Raw genomic sequence first — 24,906 nt, forward strand, 5'->3', positions numbered from 1 at the left:
CCTAAAGAGATCTGCATAACATTGCTCTAGCAATAATTTAAAATGCCCTTATTTGTTATGCAGTGATAATAACATGCATTAATTATTGTAGTTGTTAGTATGTAGTTACAGAGACCTTTCTTCCTGTAACCATTCTTAAAACCTAGCATTATCTTAGATAAAGCTGTATTTAGCAGTCGAATCTAACTTGGCAGGCACTATACTTCCCAGTACTCTCTGACTCTTACGACTGACTCGCATCTCACCCTTGTATACACTGTTCATTGTTTGAGAAGAAATCAATACATTTGGAGTGTGACTATTTAAACCTATAGGGGGCAGCAGTCCTCCTAGTCAAGACCAACCGCTGGAAAAAGAACCACGAAGAAGTCATCGCGTCGCATACAGAATATAAACACTGCCAAATATTCATAGTCCTTATCTAAAGTTTATAACTACAACAAGGACATAGTTGTGATCTAACTACATAGTGTCATAATGGGGAAACGCCAACACCAGAAAGATAAAATGTAAGTAAGGAATAAAGCTTGATAATAATATTGAGGTGTTTTTGTCTGATCTCTCATATGCTAACATATGTTTCATTATGAAGTGCTTAAGTCCCCCAACCTTTGAGAATGTGTATTGGATACAGATCTGGTTGCCATATGGGGTGTATTCCCCATTACGTTAATGAATTATACGAGTTTGACTTTATTTAGGCACATTTTTCTTTAGGCTAGAGCCATAACACTAGCCTAAAGTTAGCCGCAAGCGACTAACGAGGACGTTGGCACCTATTGGTCGCATTTCCCTCCATGGAGTGCCCTATTATTATGAGTGTATTTGATGGTGATAAACGCACCTCTACAGACAGCTTTGGTCTTCCTCTTATTTCTACATGCCTTTGGGTTTAATAGGGCACTCCGTGGAGAGAATTGCGCGTAATGACTACTTCCTGAAGTGGCAAACCAAAGAAAAAGTGCACATTGGTTTGCCTCTTTCTTTTCCCAGGCGTGAAAAATACGGTTAAGATTATTCTAGTATCAACCAGGTAACTCGTACTGCTAGAATGCATAAGGCCAGTTGGTCTCGTTTTCATATTTTCTTTACAGAAATGTGAAGGTGGTAGATAATGTTTCAATTTTTCTGAAGTCACGTAGTAAGGGTTAGACTGTTACGCTCAATATATAATTTTTAGTAACGATGGGTGGTATAAATGTAAAATAAGTCACTGTCGACTGTCTTTTCTGTATGATGTGTGTTCCAGGTATATAACCTCTTCGGAGTACACACATTTCTATGGAGGAAAACGTGCAGGTATGTTTTATTCACGTATACATTTTTATTATTCAAACATGACATGCCTATAAATATTGCTGAAAAGTATTAATATAATACCTGTTTGACGTAGAAAATTAGTTATCAAGTAGTGAAATAATAATTTTGTTCTTTTCATCATAGAAATTCCACAGGCAAATTTTAGACGACTTCCATTCGATCACTGCAGGTATGGTATTGTATGGTCCCCATTGACTTATGTATTTCAAGTACACCTAAATCTTTAAATCTTATACACATAATTATGAGATGTATGTTTGTTTCATCTTGTATATTTGTTTAGGTCTATATGCGTATGCACCTTATGCACACTAACCCAGTCACACATTTTAGAGGCTAAATAATTTAGGTGGTTTATATATATCCCAAATAGGAAAACCTTGTACATTGTTGACACTTTTGAACACTTTGTGTCCTAAATCCTTAAGCTTGTCCCTCCAACCATTTGAGTATCCAGTTTGTACCGAGGAAGGAGTGGTCTTTGACCTACTGTAAGTATTCTTTTGCCTCTTACTTGTGAGCCTGAAAGTGGATTACATAATATGATATTAACAATAATATGATATTAACTAAACATGCTATATTCGTATTGGTGTAGATTTGGCTTGATACAGGCAATATCAGGAAAAGGGTAGACGGTATGGGACAGTTTCAAATAAAACAACTTAATAAATAAAACATTGGACATTGATCCGTTGTTGTAGTTCAAAGGACTACGACTGGGTCTTTATGAAGTTTGGGATAAGGCGACAAGAAGGACATGCAATTCATTCATACCCTGTGATTTAGGAGCATTATCCCTTGGATTAAGAGGTATGGCACCAACCCCATCTCAGGAGAGGTAAGCAAGCACATGGGGACATTGACCACTTTTATTTCTTGCTAAAAGACAAAGAAACTTTTTCACTAAAATGTCAATACCTTTTTTATTTTTTAATTCCTGCAGAAGCTTGAAGTAAAGTCCCTCATCAAACTAACCTTCGCCAAGAACAGTGATGGTAAGTGTTCATTCATGCATCCGTCTCGCTCAATCCACAAACTGTGGTAGGCGAACCACTGGTTGTACGCAATGCGCCATTTAGTGCTATGCAGAGGATTTATTTTACACAATATAATAACTAAATAATAGTAAGAATGGAAATACAATAACCATGAGACCATTTAAATCGGGTTTAAATAAACACTACAATTAGGAATGGTTCCAAAACACTGCAATTGTGGCGACAAAAATGCAGACAGGAGGATCATTTTTCGAGCAGAACTGTAAAAAACTGACAGTGAACTGAGCACAGGTGGTATTTGGTGGTATGTGATGATTTTCTAAAGTGGTTCCATGAAACAAACCACCAGGTGCACCCTTCTCATTAGGCTTATGGAAGTTCAGTTATCAACGTGCTGGCCAACTTTAAATATTATTTGTATTTAGCCTAACATTTTTTAAACTGTGTCTGTGTCTGTCAGTTCTAGTGCTACCACGAATAAGAATTGGTGGTAGCACTGGAGAATATATGCGTGAACTGTGCCTAGCTGAATAGGGCCGCAGGCTTAAGCTACTGTATTTTGTTGTATTTTATAACATCGGTCATAATGGTGGGGAGACAAATATGAGGCGATATAAAACGTTTGAGAACCCATGGGTTACATGTTGAGAGATTAGGTTAGTTAAACATTTCTATTTCCTTCTGCTTCAGGGAAGTACCATTGTCCAGTCCTGTTCAATATCTTCACCAACAACTCTCACATTGTTACCAACAAGGTCACTGGCAATGTGTTCTCCAATGAGGTCAGTGAATACGCTTTGTACTGAAAATACAGACCTACAGATACAAACACTCCCTGGCTCTTGTTTCTTGGTCCAGAAGCAAGCACTTCACCGAACCACATGAGCTACTTGTTTCTACCGGTAGCTCCGGGCCGTTGCCTTGACAACTCCACTCATGGCCCCCTCAGCATTGGTTGCTGAGCCAAAACATGAACCACAAACGTAGAGGAGAGGAGAGGAGCCTGTCAGGGTTTTTTTTAACAGCTCTTGCACTATTGCTTTACATTCTATAACTCCTGACAGATATAAAAAGCTGAAACCTTCTGCTCTGCCATGGTTAAATAGAGAATTAAGGATAAAGGCAAAAAAAGTGTAAAATCACCTCACACTGGTAAGCACACACACACCGGTAAGCTGATTTATTTTTGTTTACAAAAATAAATCAGCTTACCGGTGTGTGTGTGCTGATTTTTCACTTTTTTTGGATTTATACTATTGTTGGCTGCACATCACCAGCACCTGTGAATCAAAAGGCTGTGCAGGGACTTTGTTCTCTTTAGAGAATTAATGATGTTAAAGAGACTATGCAGGAAGAGAGTAAATGGAAAAAGGATAAACTCAGTGTCTCCCTTGCTTCTCTAAAAGATCTAATGTTCACTCATCACCAGTCTGAAATCAAAGACTCAAGGACACCTATTTTTCGGAACTGCTCCAGTCATAATCACAGATTCTATTTTTAATTTCTGTGACTGGTCCCCTGCTTAGCCAGCCAGTTGAATCTTCCCCAGAAAGATGTGAAGAACTGTATTAATGACCTCTGTAAAACCATGAGATCTGGCAGCACTGAATTCCGAGCGCTGATGTAGACGTATGCCCACCTGTAACATTAACCCACTCACAGTGAAATCCCATGTCAACCCTGGAACACACTGTTGATGTTTTTTTGTAAATAACTGAACCATTGACAAGGCCCCACTGTTGGCCATCTTCTTTCGGGCAGAACCCTGTATCATCTTAACATATTTCTGAACATTATTGGGGATGTGTGCTTGCCCTTTTAGGCAGTGGAACAGCTCAACATCAAGACCAAGAGCTACAGAGATCTCCTCACTGATGAGCCCTTCACCAGAAAAGACCTGATCACGTTACAGGTGTGTTGTTGATCGTATCCTGCTTCCATGTTGTATCCTATGTCCACCGTTGATATCGTTGACCTGCAAAGGGGCCTGATAATCTGACTGTAGATGAATGTGTGTCTCTCCCCTAGGATCCCACCAATTTGGATAAATTCAACGTGTCCGACTTCTTCCATGTGAAGAATAACCTCAAGGTGTTGGATCCGGGTAGGTGCTCTCCAGTTGCCATGCCAACCCTCAGCCCCTTTTGACACTCAAGGGATAGGCAAGGGACTATGACAAAGACCTCTGCACCTGCCTCAACTGCATTGGACAAGCTTTTTGTAATAGTCCCTTGAAAACAGACTGCATATTTCAATGCGTCAATGACTCTTGTCCTTAAAGGGTGACATCAACTTGGGAGGTGTCTATGTGTGGGCATCTGAACAAAAAAAAAAGATCATTTGGAAAATTGGCATTCACATTTATTAATTGATCAAGCAAACTCTTTTATCCATAGAGTTTGTTCTCAAGTAAGGCTTATAACAATCAAAGCATGCAATCAAAAGTATCTACCAAAAAGGTCTAGTGTGGCACCACCTAGTGGACAGAGGGCACTATAATAGATCTTGATTGATGTAGCAGAATTCATAACCAAAAGTACCCTACCCAAGTATCCATCTCTAACTCAAAGTCTAATGCTTTGTTAGCCTAAAATCTGCTTGTCCGGTGATTTACTAGTCCTCCTTGTCCCGGTTCTGTCTAGATGAGGAGAAGGCCAAGCTGGACCCGGGGTACCACCTGAACAGCACCAACCTGGAGACCCGGGAGACGCTGGCCGAGCTCTACAGGGACTACAAGGGGGACACGCTGCTGGCCTCCACCATGAAGGAGCCCACCGCCAAGAAGACGGACAAGCTCAACGCTGTAAGACACCCTCTTTAATCCCCGCCTGTGACCTCTGTGTGACGCAGTGGATCGGTTGGGGTTCAGTGGTCAACACATGATGAGCATCGAGCAAAGCTCCGGACGCTAGGTTGGGTGTTCGGAATGGAGCAAGACTGCTATTTTCTAAACCTAAACATGGGTTTTTAGGTTTAAACAAATGCTAGGCATGTAGGCAGTAGTGACACAGGTTTGATTCCCGACTCTTCTCAAATCCATTTTCCGTTCTCTCTTGACTGCCCTCTCCATAAGGCTGAAAAAGCTTTTCAAAAATATATAAATAAGTTAAAAGGGTGGATGAACTTGTGAAGTGGGCTAACTGTCTTTAGAACATTTCCTTTCAATTCATTTTATCTTTACAAAGACAGATGAGCGAATCCTTATTGATCTGAATAATATATTTAAGGATCTAGCTAGTTGCCCAAGAAGTGAGCCATTATGTTATTGCTTATTTGTAACTACTGTATTTCCATGGAAAGCATTTTATTGTAGTTGGACAGAAGGTGGCGCTCTATACACCACAAATACTGTTAAAAAATGTCTTCCTCACTGTGGGACATTCATAAAACATGGGAAATTGCTTGGGCAGAACGGCAGTCTACATAAAATAATATAATGCCTGTTACGATGCATTGTACCAACAAAAGGCTACTCTGAACATAAGAAACGGTAAGCAAACGTTGCAAGTTACAGACTCGTGCAGGTTCATAATTAGTATCACTGGTTGTGCACTGCTAGTCAGGTTTAACTAGTAGGAGCAACCACACATTAACAAAGCATGAATGGCAAACGATGCAGTGACCTTTTTATAAAGGAGCTCTGTAAAAACCCTAAATTCTGCACTCTAACAACGTGTGGATCTGATTTTATGCTATGGAACTAGATAAAAAGATCTATATACAGAACTATATAAGTGACTATAATGAAGAATTAAGATGATGATGATGACTGGGCCTTATATATGCGTGTGTGTAATATATATTTATTTTACTCAGAAAGTTGTTACTCTGCTACTCATGTGTCCTCCTTCACACTTGACTTGTTTGGACACTTTGAGGCCGTGCAAAGTAGCTTCCCTGTACTTGATCCGGCGCTGGGTTGACGTCGCTGGAGTTCAGGGCGAGGTGGCGTTTCGACAGCCTCTTAGAGAGTTAGAAATGTAGGTCAGACGGAGCAAACAAGGTAAACTGCTCCGTCACAAGAACTACAGCAGAAAAATGTTCAGACAGGGCTGTTGTGGGGGAGAATGAGGGGCTATGGTTCTCTCTCTCTCCCCCTCCACTCCCACCCATGTACATACAAAAATATCACCGTTTTTGTTGTCAGTTGCATAATCTTACACCCGATCAGCGAGCAGTGGTACCGCTTGGGGTAATGCAAGCTGGGCATGGGGACTGGTTGATCTAAACAAAGACATCATATGCAATTGAAAACAGGCATGGGATTCCTCCCTCCAAGACTGCCTTTTTAGGAGTCTGCAGTTTCCTTCAGAGCCTTCCCTGTGTTCCATTGAACTTGTCAGAATAATTATTCTCCAGAGAGCTCTGTTGACTCACCATCATCTTCCCCTTGTTTATGCTTGTTGTTCCGCATGTTAGAACCAGTTAAGTGCTTTAACGCTGGGTCGATCGGAGCCTAGAGGAATGTCTGTTGAGTTGACCCTCCCTGGGGTTCAGGGAGGGCAGCAGTGAGCAGCACTCGTCCTCTTGGTGGTAGGGAGCATGTATGTAACGAGTACAGCGCTGAACTTCACCACAGTACAGACCGGCTACAAGCAATAGTGGCAAGCAGAGTCCGATGATTACCTGCCACCAGTCAGCGAGGAATCGTTGGAAAATTTGGCAGGGAAAAAGAGTTATAGGTCATTAAGCAATTGCATTACATGGAAAGGGCCAATACATTTGTTGCTGAAAACACAAACCTACTATAATGGAATAAACACTACTGCATCTTTCCTCAGTGATACACAAGACGCTTTCACACCTTTTATTTTAATGTTAAGTGTTAATACCTTTTTACTAACAGCTTTTTTCAGTGAGAAAACAGATTTTGCATTAGTATCAGAAATGTACCTTCTATTTATTAGAATAATATGAAATGGGCTCCTTGGAACTAAACTGACTTCATTTAGCATTTTGTTGGTACATTATGGAGAATGAGGTGGAAAGGTTTTGGGTTTGTACCCGATTGTCTAGTGTCTACCTGATGGCATCCTGGAGCAAAAGGCTAAACCCCTCCCTTACCTGCTCACGTGGATATGTATCTCGAACGTGTTCACTGTAGATGCTAGCCTTATTGATGTGTATTAGTTCTGAACACGCACTGCTTACATGTGAAAAGGGGGGTGTAGGATAAAATCCTCCTTTATTGATCCCAAATAGGAAATGTAGGTGCCACAACAGCAAGTACAGGACAGAACTAGAATACAAATATATCCAGAGGCCATCAGGAAAGATGTCTATATACATGATAAGAGGAGTAAAAATGAAGATGGAAAAATAACCTTTTTTTGAAGAATACAATATTTGGACAGCATATTTCATTGTCAGGGACAATCTCCAAGTGCCTTGACAGTGCATTAAAAACAACAGCGCAATAAAACCGACATCAGGGAAAACAAGAAGTCTTTATTAACAGAGTGGTGTTTCTGCTGCCCGTGTTTCTCCAGGCTCACTACTCCACAGGCCGAGTGTCTGCCTCCTTCACCTCCACAGCCATGGCACCTGCCACCGTCCATGAAGCAGGTGGGCAGCCCGATCCTCCCCGAACCATCCTCACACTCCTTTATCGTGCACTCAAGCATAATCAACCCAACCTTTGTCCCCCACGCAGACGCCATCGCCGATGACACCGTGCGTTACAAGTACGTGAAGAAGAAGGGCTACGTCCGCCTCCACACCAACAAAGGGGACATCAATCTGGAGCTGTACTGTGACAAGGTGAGAAAAACAGGCTCCCCTCCTGTTCTGCCGTCTGCTGCATGGACAGGGGAATAAAGGAGAGCAATAATGCACCTTAAAGCCACGTATGAATAACCATGAAATCAACAACTTGTAGGACGCATGAATAATCAGTATGTTTGTCATGCGCATTAATAAGATGATCTGAATGAAGTTGATCATTTTAATTCATGAGAAACATAAACAAGGGCGTGTGGGGTGTAGCATTTTGGACCTACAATGACGGCTTTGACAAACATGAGGAGGATGACCCAAAGTAATTCAGCCTTTATCCAAATTAAGTGTGCATGTCAACATACTCACGGACATCGCCAACATAAACATTTTATATTCAGACTGTGACCGATTTGCATTAGATCGATTCGGTATGCATTTGGTTCTTTGGTTTTGGTACTGTTGAAAATTCTTCCTCCTTTCATTCCATTTCCACTCAGTTTTGTGACAACAAATCTTGACTAAGGGACCAGATTCTCAGAATTGTGTCAGTTTATCCTTACTGTAGTTATTCATAGTGCTAATCCCAACTGCCATTTTGCCACCAAATGTTACATCACTTCTCGAGGAAACCACATAATAAAACATTTTAAATAAGCTCTAGTCTAAATCTAGAGCATCTGTAAAAATATGCATTTCAATGCATGACGTGCATTCTCTTTTTGTTTTCATGCGTTTCAAGAGGGTTTGCACCCTGGGAAGACGTGCATAATCTAGCACTGAATGTTTACCCCGGTAACCAAGTGCTGGGTGCTGTGTTTCTATTGGCTGTTAAATCAGAATAACAAGAGCAGAAGCTTCGGCGCCCAGACTAACCGTAGCCCCGTCTGCGTTGGAGGTTCAGGCTTCACTCAAGATCGCTGCGCTATTTCTGGCCGGCTCTTCATAAATGAATGAGTGTTGTTTGACCTGTCACATGCACTCTCACTCACTGCTGTCCTGCATAGCCGCTTAATGTAGCGGTGAGGCGAAAGCTTTATGATGCTCCGGTTTTTGCCCGCTGTCACTCCTGTCGACGTTGGTGTCGGTCAAGTGTTCAGCGGTTAATGTTTGTACTTGGACCAGGTTATTTTTTAATGTGAGCGACTTGCAGGCTTGTGATGTCGTTTAAGAAACCCCTTTGGGGCTATTGTGGGTCCTGTGACGCAAAAATGACTTGAATTAATTAAATGTATAGAGTTGAATTAGTTACACTACATGCGTTTGTTTGCCAACTATTATTTTATCACGTTTTTCACTGGTTAATGTCCCTTCTCTTTCTCGTAGGTTCCAAAAGCTGGGGAGAACTTCACCCGTCTTTGTAAAAAAGGCTACTACGACGGGACCGTTTTCCACAGATCTATTAGGAACTTCATGGTAAAGACATCGGATTATTCTTGGCTCCTTGGGCCGCTCATTGGCTCTCCTCCTGAGCTGGACTAGATGTCATTCCCATACAAGTCACAGGGTCTTTCCGACACATCAGTACAGCCGCCAAATATATGGTTCCTGCACAATCTCAAATCTAGGCCTTTACCTCACTAACAAATCCATAACAGTTCTGTATTTAAACTGGCGGGCCTCCATCGACCATGTTAACCACTTAAATGGCCGTGGTCGTCACTAGGAGGCCAAGTCTTGCCCTGGATAGCATCCTAGAGGTGTGGCTCTAAAGAGCTTTGGTTTGGGCATTTAACTTGAGATGGAAGTTCAGGGTAACCCAGGGACACGCATTGCGCTTCATCAATCTTCATTTAACAGAGGAGTCCCATTTGCTCCGGTACTGTATGTTCCTTTGGACCGGTACCCCGTCATTTGAGTCTTAAGAAGGGGCAGTGTTTATTTCTCGGTTTGCATGGTTTTCATTGATGGTGGCAAGCTGTAAAAAGCTCTCTTAATGGCCGTCGCCGTAGTGCTTGTGCTCCCAACATACAAAAGCAGGGCCTCTACGCAGACAGTGTCTCCGCACGGTGCGCAGTAAAATCTTTCTTTATGAGAAGAGACGAGGGGGTGGTGCTGTGCAGACATAAAAGCAGTTTATCAGAACCTTACGAGGGCTCAGACGGCTCCAGTTTGACTTCTAGAAGCTAAACATTGTTACTGTGAAAACCTGGAAGCCCTTGCAGCCCGCTAACCTCTCCGATTGGCAAGCGGTGCCCGTCTGCCTGTTTACGTGCACAGGCTGCCTTTGCAAAAACAAAATGGACTAAATCTGCTCCATCTGTGGGCATGCAAATGCTGAAGATGTAAGCGAAATGTTCCAGTTTTGGAACGGTGGAATCCAATTCATTTAGCATTCTTTCCATCCTATTTTCAATAGGATAGAATGATTATATTGAAATTAAAAAATTTAATTAAGAGAGATGGTGTATTTTTACAAATATGAGATGGACTGAATTTCATGCAGATGAACTGATAAATGTAGTCACCTGCATTATTTGATTGACAGACTAAACCACAGACTAAAGAGTCCAGAGTAGATTCTCAATAGGCTGCCTGGCGTGACGTTAGTAAAGGGAACCCAGCGCAGTGTTAAAGAGACATTTAAAGTCTTATTGCTCTCACGAACTCAGGGGTTTTCCACACTCACTGTTTTTTGCATTGTGTAATGCTACAGAGAAATGGGCTCCATGATTCCCAAACATCATCACAGAATAAGGTTTTGTTTTAATGCGGGCAGAATCGTAACCAAGTTTCCTATTTTCTTTTTCCTTTTTTATTTTCTTTCCAGATTCAAGGAGGGGATCCTACAGGAACCGGTACAGGTAAGATCAGACCAGCAGAACACCCCCTCTCCCTCATAGAACTGTACCATTCAATTATTTATGGACCTCTTTTGGGTTACTTTGTGTCAATAGCCCGGCAACTCTAGGTATGAGCAAGTGTTGCTAAATATAAGCTCTGAAGGCACTAGGGAGCATAAACGCGCCAGACAGAGATGCAACACACACACACACACACACACACACACACACACACACACACACACACACACACACACACACACACACACACACACACACACACACACACACACACACACACACACACACACACACAGTGCCGAAGTAAGAGGGTTGAGTGGTCTGCAAAGCAGAGGCAAAAAGAACATTTTGACAACCTGTTATGCAGAAGAAAAAGGTGTTGCTGCTCTCCGGGTCTGGATCCTTGCCCGAGGAGAACGAGGTCTGCGAGCCAAAAATATTCAGTTCAACCCAATTAGTGCAATATTTATTGCAATAGTTTTGCACCAGCATCTGCTCAATTTGGAGCGCAAAATGTCCCACTCTCTATTCAAAGATGAGGTCACTTTTCTGCCCTGTTGTCAGTTGCATCAGGCTCACCCGGGCTAACGTGTGTGCGTGTGCGTGCGTGCGTGTGTGTGTGTGTGTGTCAACTGACACATGGAAGAGTACAGAAACACACAAGGAAATTCCTGACCTCGTGGGCAGACTTGTCTCAATTGGCTAGTCTGAACACACACACACACACACACACACACACACACACACACACACACACACACACACACACACACACACACACACACACGGCAACATACAAAACCACAGGGGGGATGTTCGGGACACTCTCCCCCCAGACAGTTGTTTGTATTGCCTTGACAGGGAAAGGTCAGTGATTATGTACCGTTAAATTGAGCTATCACCAAAGTGTAATATTTCTAGTATTTGGCGTGCACATAGATGTGATCTCATGGTAGGTCAGCCCCTTCTCACGGTTGTCCTGAGGTGGTTTCATTTGGCTATTCAGGCATGCATGCATGCATGGACGGATGGATGTCGTTTTTTTCCTCAAACCTGTATTTCATAGATTAGCTGATTTGTATCTTAATCCAACTGCAGATATGCAAATATCCTAAAAACGTTTAATCAAGTCAATTGTATCTCCAATCTTTGCCTCTAGCGCCACACGTAAACCAGGGAACGCGGCCACGTATTAAAAACGATTAAAATGCACTTACTGCGGTTACGGCTCATGGCAGCGACTTGCTCTGTTTGATGATGAATAGGTGTTTACACGCCCAGCCTCTTCATTGCGTATGTTGGACCTGACCCCGTTTCGTCTGAAACTTGGCTCAAGGTTGTACAGAAGGAGCAAAGTGTCTGAATGCAACATGCTGCTTGGTTCATTGCTGCTACACTGTGCTGTGCACATTGTCTTCCAGCTGCTGCTGCAAATACTGAGAAGGACTGAGGCTGCTCAGAAGGGAATGCTCTGTTCATATGTGTGCATGCTGTTCCACCATCTTTCGAGAAAATGACTCTTGATTTTCCTACGTTCTCTTTGAGACAAAAGGGCGACGAGTTGATCTCATAGAAAATTAGGATTTGTTGACTGTTTACCAGTGACGCCACACACGCACATACACCTCTACCTTCACTACCACTTACTGAAGGTCAACCCCCACTGAGGCAAAAGGTCAACAAGTTGATTAATTATGCAGTAATGTCACTATGGGGGCGGGCTGTGACTGCTGCTTAAAGCCCCTGAAAGGTAGATTGGCTGAGGAGGTTCCACACACACGCACAAGCACACACGCCATCTGGCATAACACGGGTCAGTAGGACACAACTCAGAGGGAGCAAAATATTTTCTGTCCTTCCTACCCCCCCCCCCTGCATGCCTAGTGTGACTGCAGAGAGCCGTAATGGTGACATTTGATTGGCAGCTGGAGGGTCCCTCCACAGGGTTCTGTGACCAAGGTCTATGTCATCTGGGGCCTCACTTCATCGAACGGCCACCTTGAATCTAAATACTAGCTGGGCATAACAGGAAGACAGGAGGTTGCTAACATGTCATTAGTTTAACCATTCTTTTTCTTTTCTCTTTCTCACTTTCTCTGTGTTTATAGGAGGGGAGTCCTTCTGGGGGAAGCCCTTCAAGGATGAGTTCCGCCCCAACCTGTCGCACACTGGCAGGGGCGTGCTGAGCATGGCCAACTCCGGCCCCAACACCAACAAATCCCAGTTGTGAGTCCCAGTCTTCCCACCGTCATCATATCATGCAGGATCTCTGTTGGGGTCCAGATGCAAATCATGATAGGTTGACACAGGGGAGGGGGGGCGTATTGGGATGAGTCATCAACCGCTGTGTAAAATCTTTTTGTTTACTGTGTAAACTTAACAGAGCGAGCCGGAGTGAAGCAAAAATGACACGCACATTTCGCGCAGGGCTCGTACGGCGAATTGTCACGCATCTCTGACAATGTGAAACTCTGCATGGAGAGGGAGTGAACGGCGCGTCCACACCAATGTTGCTGCATAACAGTGACTTAAAAAGGCTGTGTTTTGGCTGACTTCACGGTGACTATAAAGCCTGCATCAGACCTCAAATCCCTGTTGTTTTTGTTTTGAAGAGAAGAGCGGTGATTAATTGGCTCATTGACAAAACCAGCGTCAATCTCTCCTATCTTTTAATAACAAGAGCAACAGGCCGCCTTTGCTCCCCTCCAGACACAGCCTACCTCCAAACACTCTGCTTACATAAAGCTGGTATTACAACTGTCGATATGGGCGCCCAGGTATTTAAATCATTAATGCGTGATTTCTTGTTCTGTGCTCTGTGCATGGCACGGGTTATTACTCACTATATTGCCTTTTTTCATTTTCCCTTCCCCAGCTTCATCACGTTCCGCTCCTGCCCTTACCTGGACAGGAAGCACACCATATTTGGAAGGTAAACACCACCCCTCCCTCCCTCCCTCCCCCTGCGCCGTTACGTAATGTGGTGTAACCACTGCAGCCTGGCTCCACTGTAGTACGGGCCAGATGGCGGCTCTGTTTGAGCAGCTAGTGGCACAAGACGTGTCATTGTTTTCATCTGCCAGCTGAGGCTGTGCCATGGTGGACAGAAGGCTCAGGAAACGGTTAGCCCGCAACAGCCACCGCCACCTACTACCATGGCCCCCACCACCACCACCACCACCACCACTTCTTCCCCTCTGACACATAAAAGGATGGAAATGATGATTCTTTTTCTCTCATTAACACCTCCTGAAGAGTGAATGCAACCGAGTAAAAGGACAGAAGACATTGACTAAAACGAGCAGGATGATTATTTATCGTTCTTAATTGTTATTTATATCGAATTTGGCGATGGAACTTATAAGTGTGAATTAATGTTTTTAGTTGAATCTAATTGCTCATTATTGTTGTGTCATTATTTTTCTCGTCAACTGGTTAGTATGTATGCCAGTGAATGACCTTCCTCTGCTACCGCCCTCTAGAAGTGTGCGCCACCTTACACAACTTACTACACACTACAGCGCCACTGCACACACAAATTAAGAATCTACAGTCTGATGGCAGACGAGCTCAAATCGGGGCCATCGGGGCGTTTTGCTTTCTTGCACTTCATATTAGATTCGACCAATCCTGTGGCTCGAGACGGGTATCTGGAAGCACGTCATTGGCTAAAGAAACTTCGCCGGTAGATGTTAACGATAAAGAGTGGCATATAGAGTGGCTACTGTAGAAACACACTTATTAAAATACACTTCTGAAAGCTTCATCCACTCGCGCCAATGAGTTTATTTGCGGTTGAAATCTCCGGAATGAAACCAAAAACAAGGCGTGAGTCGGCCCTTTCACTTGGAGGTTTCCGGCCCTTGCTCCTGGCCCTCTCCACCCAGAAGTTCTGCTAAACATAGGAGGCCTGCTGGTTCCCAGACGACGTATCCCTTAATCGTAAAGGTCTCAGTCAAATGCGCCATAAAAGTGTCACAAACACTCATACCCACGGCCGTCTGTTGTAGCAACGTTGAGCCAGTGTTTTCGTTTTGTAGAGCCAAAGTCAATTTTAAACTTTTTACTTTGGTCTTGTTTTTCTGCTGGCCCCTCTAGAGGAAGTGGGTGTTAAAGCTAAGAGGTTAGAAAGTGGATTTCTTCTAAAAAGCATATTAGCATGACCTTTTGGGAAACTTTATTCTAGATAAATGTGTATTTCACCCAAGCTCCCCCTCATTCTTTAGATGATGACTTTAGCGTTGGGAAAATGATCTGGCACTGCGGCAGAGCCCTTAATGCGGTGTTTAAAAAGCGATTCCAACCCCGCTAATTGAATGTTCCGCTGTGCATGTGAGTGATTAATGTAGACGGTTGACGTCTTTCCTCTTCAAACCAAACACGGTCCTCCTTTCTAACGATACCTCCCTTAAAACAGTGTATATTTTGTTACAGTTGAAAGTAATGAGCAGCTATCTTGGGTCCTTCCGCTAGGTAATGGAGACCTATTCACCTTCCAGCCATTCTGGTTCCTTCCGTTAGGTAATGGCCCTTTATTCACCTTCCAGCCATTTTGGTTTAGTCTATTAGGTCATGGTGTTCATTCACCTAGCAGCCATCGTGGTTCCATTGTTGTTCTAAGTGATAGCTGGGTGCAGGAAACAGAATCTGTACTCTGTACATAAATTTCCCACAAGAAGCTTTGTTTTGAACCGAGATGGTTCAATGAGGCGCATGAACTAACATGGCAATGTTTATTAACTGTAACCCACTGGCATTGAAAACTAGTTAGTCCAAACCCCTCTAATCAAAAGGAAATGCAGAAGCTTGAATGAGGGCAGGGTTGGGTTTGTGGGGGCAGGGTTGGGTATGTGTCAGAGGGTTCCCCTCTGACACATAAAAGGATGGAAATGATGATTCTTTTTCTCTCATTAACACCTCCTGAAGAGTGAATGCAACCGAGTAAAAGGACAGAAGACATTGACTAAAACGAGCAGGATGATTATTTATCGTTCTTAATTGTTATTTATATCGAATTTGGCGATGGAACTTATAAGTGTGAATTAATGTTTTTAGTTGAATCTAATTGCTCATTATTGTTGTGTCATTATTTTTCTCGTCAACTGGTTAGTATGTATGCCAGTGAATGACCTTCCTCTGCTACCGCCCTCTAGAAGTGTGCGCCACCTTACACAACTTACTACACACTACAGCGCCACTGCACACACAAATTAAGAATCTACAGTCTGATGGCAGACGAGCTCAAATCGGGGCCATCGGGGCGTTTTGCTTTCTTGCACTTCATATTAGATTCGACCAATCCTGTGGCTCGAGACGGGTATCTGGAAGCACGTCATTGGCTAAAGAAACTTCGCCGGTAGATGTTAACGATAAAGAGTGGCATATAGAGTGGCTACTGTAGAAACACACTTATTAAAATACACTTCTGAAAGCTTCATCCACTCGCGCCAATGAGTTTATTTGCGGTTGAAATCTCCGGAATGAAACCAAAAACAAGGCGTGAGTCGGCCCTTTCACTTGGAGGTTTCCGGCCCTTGCTCCTGGCCCTCTCCACCCAGAAGTTCTGCTAAACATAGGAGGCCTGCTGGTTCCCAGACGACGTATCCCTTAATCGTAAAGGTCTCAGTCAAATGCGCCATAAAAGTGTCACAAACACTCATACCCACGGCCGTCTGTTGTAGCAACGTTGAGCCAGTGTTTTCGTTTTGTAGAGCCAAAGTCAATTTTAAACTTTTTACTTTGGTCTTGTTTTTCTGCTGGCCCCTCTAGAGGAAGTGGGTGTTAAAGCTAAGAGGTTAGAAAGTGGATTTCTTCTAAAAAGCATATTAGCATGACCTTTTGGGAAACTTTATTCTAGATAAATGTGTATTTCACCCAAGCTCCCCCTCATTCTTTAGATGATGACTTTAGCGTTGGGAAAATGATCTGGCACTGCGGCAGAGCCCTTAATGCGGTGTTTAAAAAGCGATTCCAACCCCGCTAATTGAATGTTCCGCTGTGCATGTGAGTGATTAATGTAGACGGTTGACGTCTTTCCTCTTCAAACCAAACACGGTCCTCCTTTCTAACGATACCTCCCTTAAAACAGTGTATATTTTGTTACAGTTGAAAGTAATGAGCAGCTATCTTGGGTCCTTCCGCTAGGTAATGGAGACCTATTCACCTTCCAGCCATTCTGGTTCCTTCCGTTAGGTAATGGCCCTTTATTCACCTTCCAGCCATTTTGGTTTAGTCTATTAGGTCATGGTGTTCATTCACCTAGCAGCCATCGTGGTTCCATTGTTGTTCTAAGTGATAGCTGGGTGCAGGAAACAGAATCTGTACTCTGTACATAAATTTCCCACAAGAAGCTTTGTTTTGAACCGAGATGGTTCAATGAGGCGCATGAACTAACATGGCAATGTTTATTAACTGTAACCCACTGGCATTGAAAACTAGTTAGTCCAAACCCCTCTAATCAAAAGGAAATGCAGAAGCTTGAATGAGGGCAGGGTTGACTGCTACCAAAGTCGAACAAACTTTAACGTCACACTTCTTGCATCTCTGAAATTGCCTATTTTCCATCACATCATTCACACACACACACATGTGTGTCCAGAGGGGATGTGTGAAACCTAAAAGATGGTGTTAATGGTTTTACTTCCTACTGCATTACTCTTCAGCCTTCAGCCGCGGCTTGTACTCCTCTGTTGGAGTGTTGTTGGAGTTGTTGTTGTTTCCACTTCATTCCTGCAATTATCCAAACGGCTTTAATTAAAGAGTGTTATTTTTGAGTGATTAAAAGGTCCCCTTGGGCCACTTTAAGTATCGACACAAACACACACACACACACACTCACACTTTTCACATCCACTAAAATAATAGCCTGAAGAAGAAGCAGTTACCCAGAATTGTAATAGTATATTCTTATAATAATGTGTTTATGTTTTACGCAAATACAAGGCAGACATCCAGCTAAACGACAAATAAGAGTGCTACAGACCTGCAACTAAAGAACAATGAGGAGACAGCAACAGACATCAGATATTCAGCTAAAGAACAAAAATAATTAAATGAACCAAAACCAAGGTAAATCAAATGAACAAAAACATCAAAACCAAAGCAGGTCCTCACAGATTAGTCTTCAGCTCCTTTGGAAGCTTTTTGGAAGACTCCAGACTTCCTGGATCTGAAGTCCAATGGGAGAGAGCGTTCCAAAGTTTAGGCGCTACACCCTCAAAAGCACAGCCTCCTTTTATCTTGAGCCTGGAGTGAGAAACAACCTGATCAGAGGACCCCAAATTCCTCCTGGAATGATACGGCTGCAGTCGCTCTCCAGTGGTTCCTATGCCATTGGAAGTGTGATTTCTGATACATTTTTCACTCTGAGGTTATGTGCTTCTTATCCAGACTGGCTGTCTGGAGGTCCTAACGTGATTTCATCTGTCTGTGTGCGTGTGTGTGTGCAGGGTAGTGGGAGGATTTGAGGCACTCACGGCCATGGAGAACGTGGAGGCTGACCCAAAAAGTGACAAGCCTAAGGTAAGGTTTTGAGATTCTTTGGGCCTTATTCACCTATTGGCTAACACTATCCCGGCTAATCACCGGGATAGTGTTAAAAACCATGATGGCTTCTATTTGGGCTTTTATCACCTAGTGGCCAATGGCAGGATTGGGGGTCGTCTGTCGGGGGAGATGATGATGATGCTGACAGGCGTTGCCATGGTAGGATAGCAGTGACCATGGTAGGATAGCTGTGACCATGGTAGGAAAGGAGTTATTGGGTTCCACTTTAAATGCGGCATAACTTTAATTTTCCTCCAGAAATGGCGAGTTTTGTTTTCAACAAGTGAATATATTTTGTACTCGTTAAAATAATTGCAGTCGTTGCAAGAGCAAGAACGCTATAATTTAATAGCGTGTTGATTCAGGTGGGAGAGTAACTGAGAGAGGGTGTGTGTGTGTGTGTGTGTGAGATAAGTAGGGGAGACTGTGTGGGAATGGGTGAGAGAGTGCAGGTGTGGGTGATAAGTGTGTGGATGTGTACACTCAAACTCAGAAATGTATTTAGCTCTGGCATTAATTATGCATAGCTCCAGAAACACTACAGATGTACAGTAGAAACCAGGGTCCAGAAACACTACAGATGTACAGTAGAGAACATAGTCCAGAAACACTACAGATATACAGTAACGAGACCATGGTCTAGAAACACTACAGATGTACAGTAGAGACCATAGTCCAGAAACACTACAGATGTACAGTAGAGACCATAGTCCAGAAACACTACAGATATACAGTAATGAGACCATGGTGAGAGAGAGAGAGAGAGAGAGAGAGAGAGAGAGAGAGAGAGAGAGAGAGAGAGAGAGAGAGAGAGAGAGAGAGAGAGGAGAGAGAGAGAGAGAGAGAGAGAGAGAGAGAGAGAGAGAGAGAGAGAGAGAGAGAGAGAGAGAGAGAGAGAGAGAGAAGAGAGAGAGAGAGAGAGAGAGAGAGAGAGAGAGAGAGAGAGAGAGAGAGAGAGAGAGATATGCATGCCTCTCAGCAGGATGCGGATCGCAGAGTGGATTCAGTGGGCAGATGAGTTTAAATTATGAATGAGTTTGAGAGGTAGACGGGGGACGTTTCTGCCACTACACTACACAGACTCACCTGACCACTGCTTTCTATCAACTGTGTGTGTGTCTATTTATATGTATGTGTCTATATGTATATATAAATGTGTGTATTTATCTGAACAAGCTTGTGTTTTTTGTTTCTCTGATCCATAGTCTGAGATTAAACTGCTGACCGCCAGCGTGTTTGTGGACCCTTACGAGGAGGCAGATGCACAGGTGTGTGTGGTTGGGTGGTAAGGGGGCGGGGGGTGATGTCCTTCAACAACCTGTCTGTCCAATATATAGCTCAGGTCGTGTAATCGTGCTTACTGTGTCGATTTTTATTGCGTGCGTGTGTGTGTGTGTGTGTGTGTGTGTGTGTGTGTGTGTGTGTGTGTGTGTGTGTGTGTGTGTGTGTGTGTGTGTGTGTGTGTGTGTGTCAGATCGAGGCCGAGCGGCAGCAGGAGGTCCAGAAGCAGGAGGACGAGAGGCAGGAGACCAGCGCTGCCCAGAGGAAGGCCAAGGAGGACCAGGCGCCCAAGACCTTCAAACAGGGCATCGGGAAGTACATCAACCCCGCCGCAGCGTAAGTATAGCACACACACACACTGAAACATAGACACACACACATTAGCATTAGCTCAGGAGGTAGAGTGGGTTGGCTGGTAACCACAAGGTTGGTGGTTCGATCCCCGGCTCCTCCCAGCTGAGTGTCGTGTTGTCCCCGAGCAAGGCACCTCACCCTAATTGCCCCTGACGAGCTGGCTGTCGCCCTGCGTGGTTGACTCCGCCGTGAATGTGTGCATTAATGGGTGAATGTCAGTCAACACTGTAAAGCGCTTTACAGTGTTGACTGACATTCACACACATTGACAAACTCACCCACTCACTCACTCACTGACACACTCACTCACTGACTCTCTCACTGACACACACTCACTGACAAACTCACACACACACTCACTCACTCACTGACTCACTTACTGACACACTCACTGACTGACACACTCACTGACTCACTGACTCACTCTGACACACACTCACTGACTCACTGACACACTCACTGACACACACACTGAACCACACTTTCACCAAGGCAACCCGAAATCATTCTGAAATGATGCTTGGGCGTGTGTGTCTAAAAGTGCACCGCGTATAAACGATGGTCATCACAGAGTGGCCTTCTACTTTCTCGTTTGGTTTCCGCATGTCATTTCGAAACCTTCTTCAGGGTTTGAAAATGCTTGCGTCTAATATATACAAAGATAAACCTGATACGATGGACTTGGCCAGTCTCACTTCAGTGATGTGGGAAATTGGATTATAATGAATGCATGTCGCCGGCTCGTAGGGAACATGGCGGAGGAAGACACACAACGTGTTAAAACGACAATTACAGCGTTGATCTCCTTACAGGGACCCTCAAACGGTTGATATGTATTCAGCTATCTCCTATATGTGTGTTGTTTCCTCTGTTGTGTTGTTGAGTTTCGGGTGAATCGCTGGAACTTGCTGGATTTTTAATCCGTCAAGCAGATATGATTTCTTGGCAGCCCGCACAGCCTTGCAGAGTGTTATGAAGAAGAGTGTTGTGCCCTAATTGTGTTCAGGCAGCCTTTTTACGGGCTGCAGCTTACATTAACAGTTATGGTCCCACGCAGACAGAGATGATCCATGGCCGCGTCAAACGGCAGACGACGTCAGATGTTTACCGTCCGTTAGGGGGGTCTGTTACATGTACACGGCTCCTCTGACCCTGTCTTTTTGGGTTCGGACTACGCAGGACGCCATTTGTTTTGCCATTTGTGTTAATCTGGAACTGTCGCACTCGGGCATGTTCTGAGAGAGGGCTTCCATGAATTCCATTTCCGTGTAAAATTGCAGAGAAGTCGGACCATTGACTTCATTAGTCTGGGGTTTGGGATCCCCATTGGTCCGGGGAAAATTATTTTTCGCAGAAACACACTTTTTTTCTTTTTATTATGATGTAATGTTGGGTGGCATCCATCCACAGCAAATTGCGGAGCTAGTGGCGGTACTCAAAAGGCCACTGTTGTCATGATCTGATTGAAGAGGGAACCCGACCCTGAGTTGGTTTTGCCTTTGAGTCTGCTGCTAGGCTTGGTCTTTTGTCTTGTTAAGTGATAAACACACTGTTTCTGTTATCAACTTAAATTGGGTGTCCTTAATGATTTAAATGCATTTAGAATCTTATGTGTAGCTGTGGATGATTTCAGTTCATTTCTAATCTGACGTGGAGCTAGACAGTGAGTAATCAACACGTATATCAAGTCGGAGAGTGGTGAAGATGCCTTTTTTAAAGGTGTAGTGTGTTGAATTTCTAATAGTTGGTATATAATATTCATTAGTATGTATTCATAGGTCTTAATCCAATTAACATTTTGGAAGTACCTACTGGCACCTTACAGGCCACCGTAGCTTTTCCTGTGTCGTTGGAAAGGGAGGGATGAGGGGAGGTGAGGGGACGGATATTCAGTCGGTTCATCATGGCAACAACCAACTCCTCCCTGCTTTTATTACAGCCCATAATACTCCCGATGGGCATTCTTTTCTATTTTTAATATGAGTTGAGTAGCCAAGGCCAATTTCTTTATTTTTCTTCCATTTGCGGGCTGGAGGAGTGGATTCAAATATATAGTTTATGAGACCGGAGAGTGGGAAGATTTCAACAAAACAACCCCAGCACACGGGGATACTGAAATGGCAAAAGGTCACCATAGCAACCGATGGGAATGGTTGTTGCTGCTGGGGGTCTTTCTACCAAGGTCAAAGTGACCTATGGGTAGACCTGGCTGGGGAGCAAGCAGAAGATGGAGGCTCTTGTTAAAGGTACGAGCGTGGATCTGGGAGCAGAGCCAGCGCAGTGATTCAACACTCAATCCATGCTTCACAGTGGAGGACGTCACTGTCAGCTGTGATTCACTGCTCCATTGTTTTTATTACATGCAGTGTTTCTTTTTAGATGGATCACAATAAAACCAACCCAGTCCCTAGCTCATAACTGATCCCCCCCCCCCCCGCCACGCCCACCTATCTTGCATGACTATCACACCATTATTATTTTTTTTATCTTTTCGAAAAAGAAAATTATTAAATATAGTAGTATAGTATAAAGTTATTAAATATATAAATTAAATTTAGATTTTGAAGGCATTTAAAATAATAAAGTCAAACCTGGAGTTAGTATTCAGGATGTGAACAGCCCATTAAAATAGGAGCCAAAGTGTTGCCATCTATCAGGAAAGTCCATTGTTGTGAAGTTGTTTGTTGTTGTTGTTGTTGTCATGCAGCAAGCGGCCAGCCGCCACAGACGACAGCGGCCCTTCCACCAGCGGCCCTTCCACCAGCGGCTCCACGGCCAAGAAATCAAAGGGGAAGACCAACTTTGGCAACTTCAGTGGCTGGTAGCCCACACACAACCCATGTCTGCTCTGTTGTCTCATCCCAGTCGTTTCAATGTATTTTCACTGTCAAGATTACCATGTTTTTCTTTTGTTTTTAATGGTCTTGAATTTGTTGGCTTCCTCCAAAATTAACTTTTTTTTATGGTGTAATAAACTGAAAACCGATTTTGGTAACCACTGGGTTTTTTTTTTGTGATTGAATGGCTCCCTTGTTTACCACCTTGTGTCACATGAGGCTGTATCTTTATCAAAACCACACTTCACAACAACAAACTACTTTTAGCAGTATACTGCCTGTCAACCTACCAGACTGCATGATGCAATTATCTTGAGCAATCAATCACTTTCTATTTTAACTCATGTTTGCTAATTAAAATGCATGGGAACCTTTTAACAGATGGAATAAAACCCCAAACAATAAGTCTCGGGTGAGCGATGATTATTATAAGTTTAAGAAAACAATGATGGATGGATGAAACGCAACGAAAAATGATTAAAACAAAAAAGAAGGCTTTTTTTCCTTAACCAGCAGCCCTGATTTCCCGTTGGCTCTGATTGAGAGGGTTTGCGCTTGACGACAGAGCAGCAGGGTTGCGAGTTGTGTGTACACATTACACACCACGTCATTCAGGGTCCAAACAAACCATTCCCTTCCCCACACAACACAGCCCTCCCTCTGCCCTCGACCCTGTGTTCCGGTGTCCTTTGGGTGGTTGTTACGTGGACCAGGGCCAACGGGTTCCTAGCAGTCAGGAAGCAACACCCAGCAGCTCGGAGCCGAGGGCCAGACTATCAGCTTTTATTTACAATGTTTCATATACGCCCAAAAGTGGAACACAATTGCCAGCCGGTCAAAGGGGTCTGCCACTTGTTTTCGGGCTTTGCTGCACAATGCAGTATTTACAGACAATAAATGTGGGTCTACATTATACCCATGCCTTAAATTAAAATAGTACGTCGGCTGCTCACGTGAGTGTTGAGTGACAGCCAGGCGAAGTGCTTTGGAAGTATCTGGTTTAAAACCCCCTGCTGTTCATTAGCAGCTGGGAGTCGGGGGTAGCCGAGTCTGGGTGTCGCCCAGTATAAACCTGCTCCTCATCCTCACCGTTTCCATGGCAGCAGGTGGCAGGCCCCCCGGGCTCCCACCTGGGCTCACACCCCACCCCATCCCGCACTGACCTCAGCTGCTCTCCCTTGGGCTCCGGCACGCAGGCGACATCATCGTATTTTCCCCTTTTGCAACGTCACTGTTCATTTGAACCCATTGATTTCAATCTTATCCTAATATTAAAATGTGCTCATATTTTCATCGTTTTAAAAAGTATAGTACGGTACCAATATGACTTGATTGATGAACTCTCCTGCTGTCAGAGGATAGGGTTGGAGGGGGGGGGGGGTGGGCGGTGGGCCAGGGATGTGATTCACAGCTTTTCACAGCCACAGTATTTCCCAAGTGACTCGTAAGACAAAGGCCCGCGTTGCGTCTCACAGATTACATCCACGCAACCGTCATCATGATCCAACCGACTTCCTCGCAGGCCGAGACAAGCCAAGAACAACAAATACAGACAATAACACGAAACCAACAGAACACATTTAAACATGCACATCCCCCCACACACACACACAACGATGTCTGGGGTGCTCCTATTGGACGTAGCTTAGCCGTGGGTTTTATGAGGCAATGAGGCAGAAATATGGTGGATAAGTCAAGGCCCGCTGTGTTTCCTGTTATTGCGCTGGTGTGTGCACGTCACATGCTGTTGCGGTGTGCTGCGTGTGTTATGTTAGGAGGGGGAGCGTGGTGGTGATGAGGATGTGGTGAGATCCTAGTCTGATGGAGGGGCCGTCGTCTACCGAGAGCCATCCATCCGGCACATGGAATCACACACACACACACACACACACACACACACACACACACACACACACAAAACTGTCCTTCAGCACTACCCTGGTATGCTTGGTCAAAAGCCACAACGACTGTAGTGCTGACAGGTGACTGTCATTCTCTGTCTCCTCTCTCTCTGTCTCTCTGTCTCTCTCTCTCTATCTCTCTCTCTGT

The 24,906-nt window shown here is 44.0% G+C and overlaps 1 protein-coding gene across 1 annotated transcript; it reads left to right on the forward strand.

Annotated features, from left to right (window-relative positions):
* The first annotated feature begins 370 nt into the window (after positions 1 to 370).
* On the forward strand, positions 371 to 23,006 carry ppil2 (peptidylprolyl isomerase (cyclophilin)-like 2). The gene is made up of 20 exons (XM_084467780.1): positions 371 to 509; positions 1,250 to 1,299; positions 1,444 to 1,489; positions 1,749 to 1,811; positions 2,110 to 2,161; positions 2,267 to 2,318; positions 3,012 to 3,103; positions 4,144 to 4,233; positions 4,350 to 4,425; positions 4,964 to 5,124; positions 7,811 to 7,886; positions 7,975 to 8,081; positions 9,363 to 9,452; positions 10,807 to 10,840; positions 12,949 to 13,066; positions 13,716 to 13,772; positions 18,289 to 18,361; positions 19,591 to 19,653; positions 19,860 to 20,002; positions 22,728 to 23,006. The coding sequence occupies exons 1-20, from the start codon at positions 478 to 480 to the stop codon at positions 22,843 to 22,845; spliced, it is 1,593 nt and encodes a 530-aa protein (XP_084323906.1). The 5' UTR covers positions 371 to 477; the 3' UTR covers positions 22,846 to 23,006.
* Positions 23,007 to 24,906: the final 1,900 nt, after the last annotated feature.

This window comes from Micromesistius poutassou, assembly GCF_964030765.1.
Source record: "Micromesistius poutassou genome assembly, chromosome: 5".
Taxonomy (NCBI): Eukaryota; Metazoa; Chordata; class Actinopteri; order Gadiformes; family Gadidae; genus Micromesistius; species Micromesistius poutassou.

Coding starts and splice junctions, on each gene's coding strand:
- ppil2 (XM_084467780.1), top strand. CDS start 478: ATGGGGAAACGCCAACACCAGAAAGATAAAAT. Junction 1,812..2,109: donor GGAGTGGTCTTTGACCTACT/GTAAGTATTCTT, acceptor CCTGTGATTTAG/GAGCATTATCCCTTGGATTA. Junction 7,887..7,974: donor TGCCACCGTCCATGAAGCAG/GTGGGCAGCCCG, acceptor TCCCCCACGCAG/ACGCCATCGCCGATGACACC.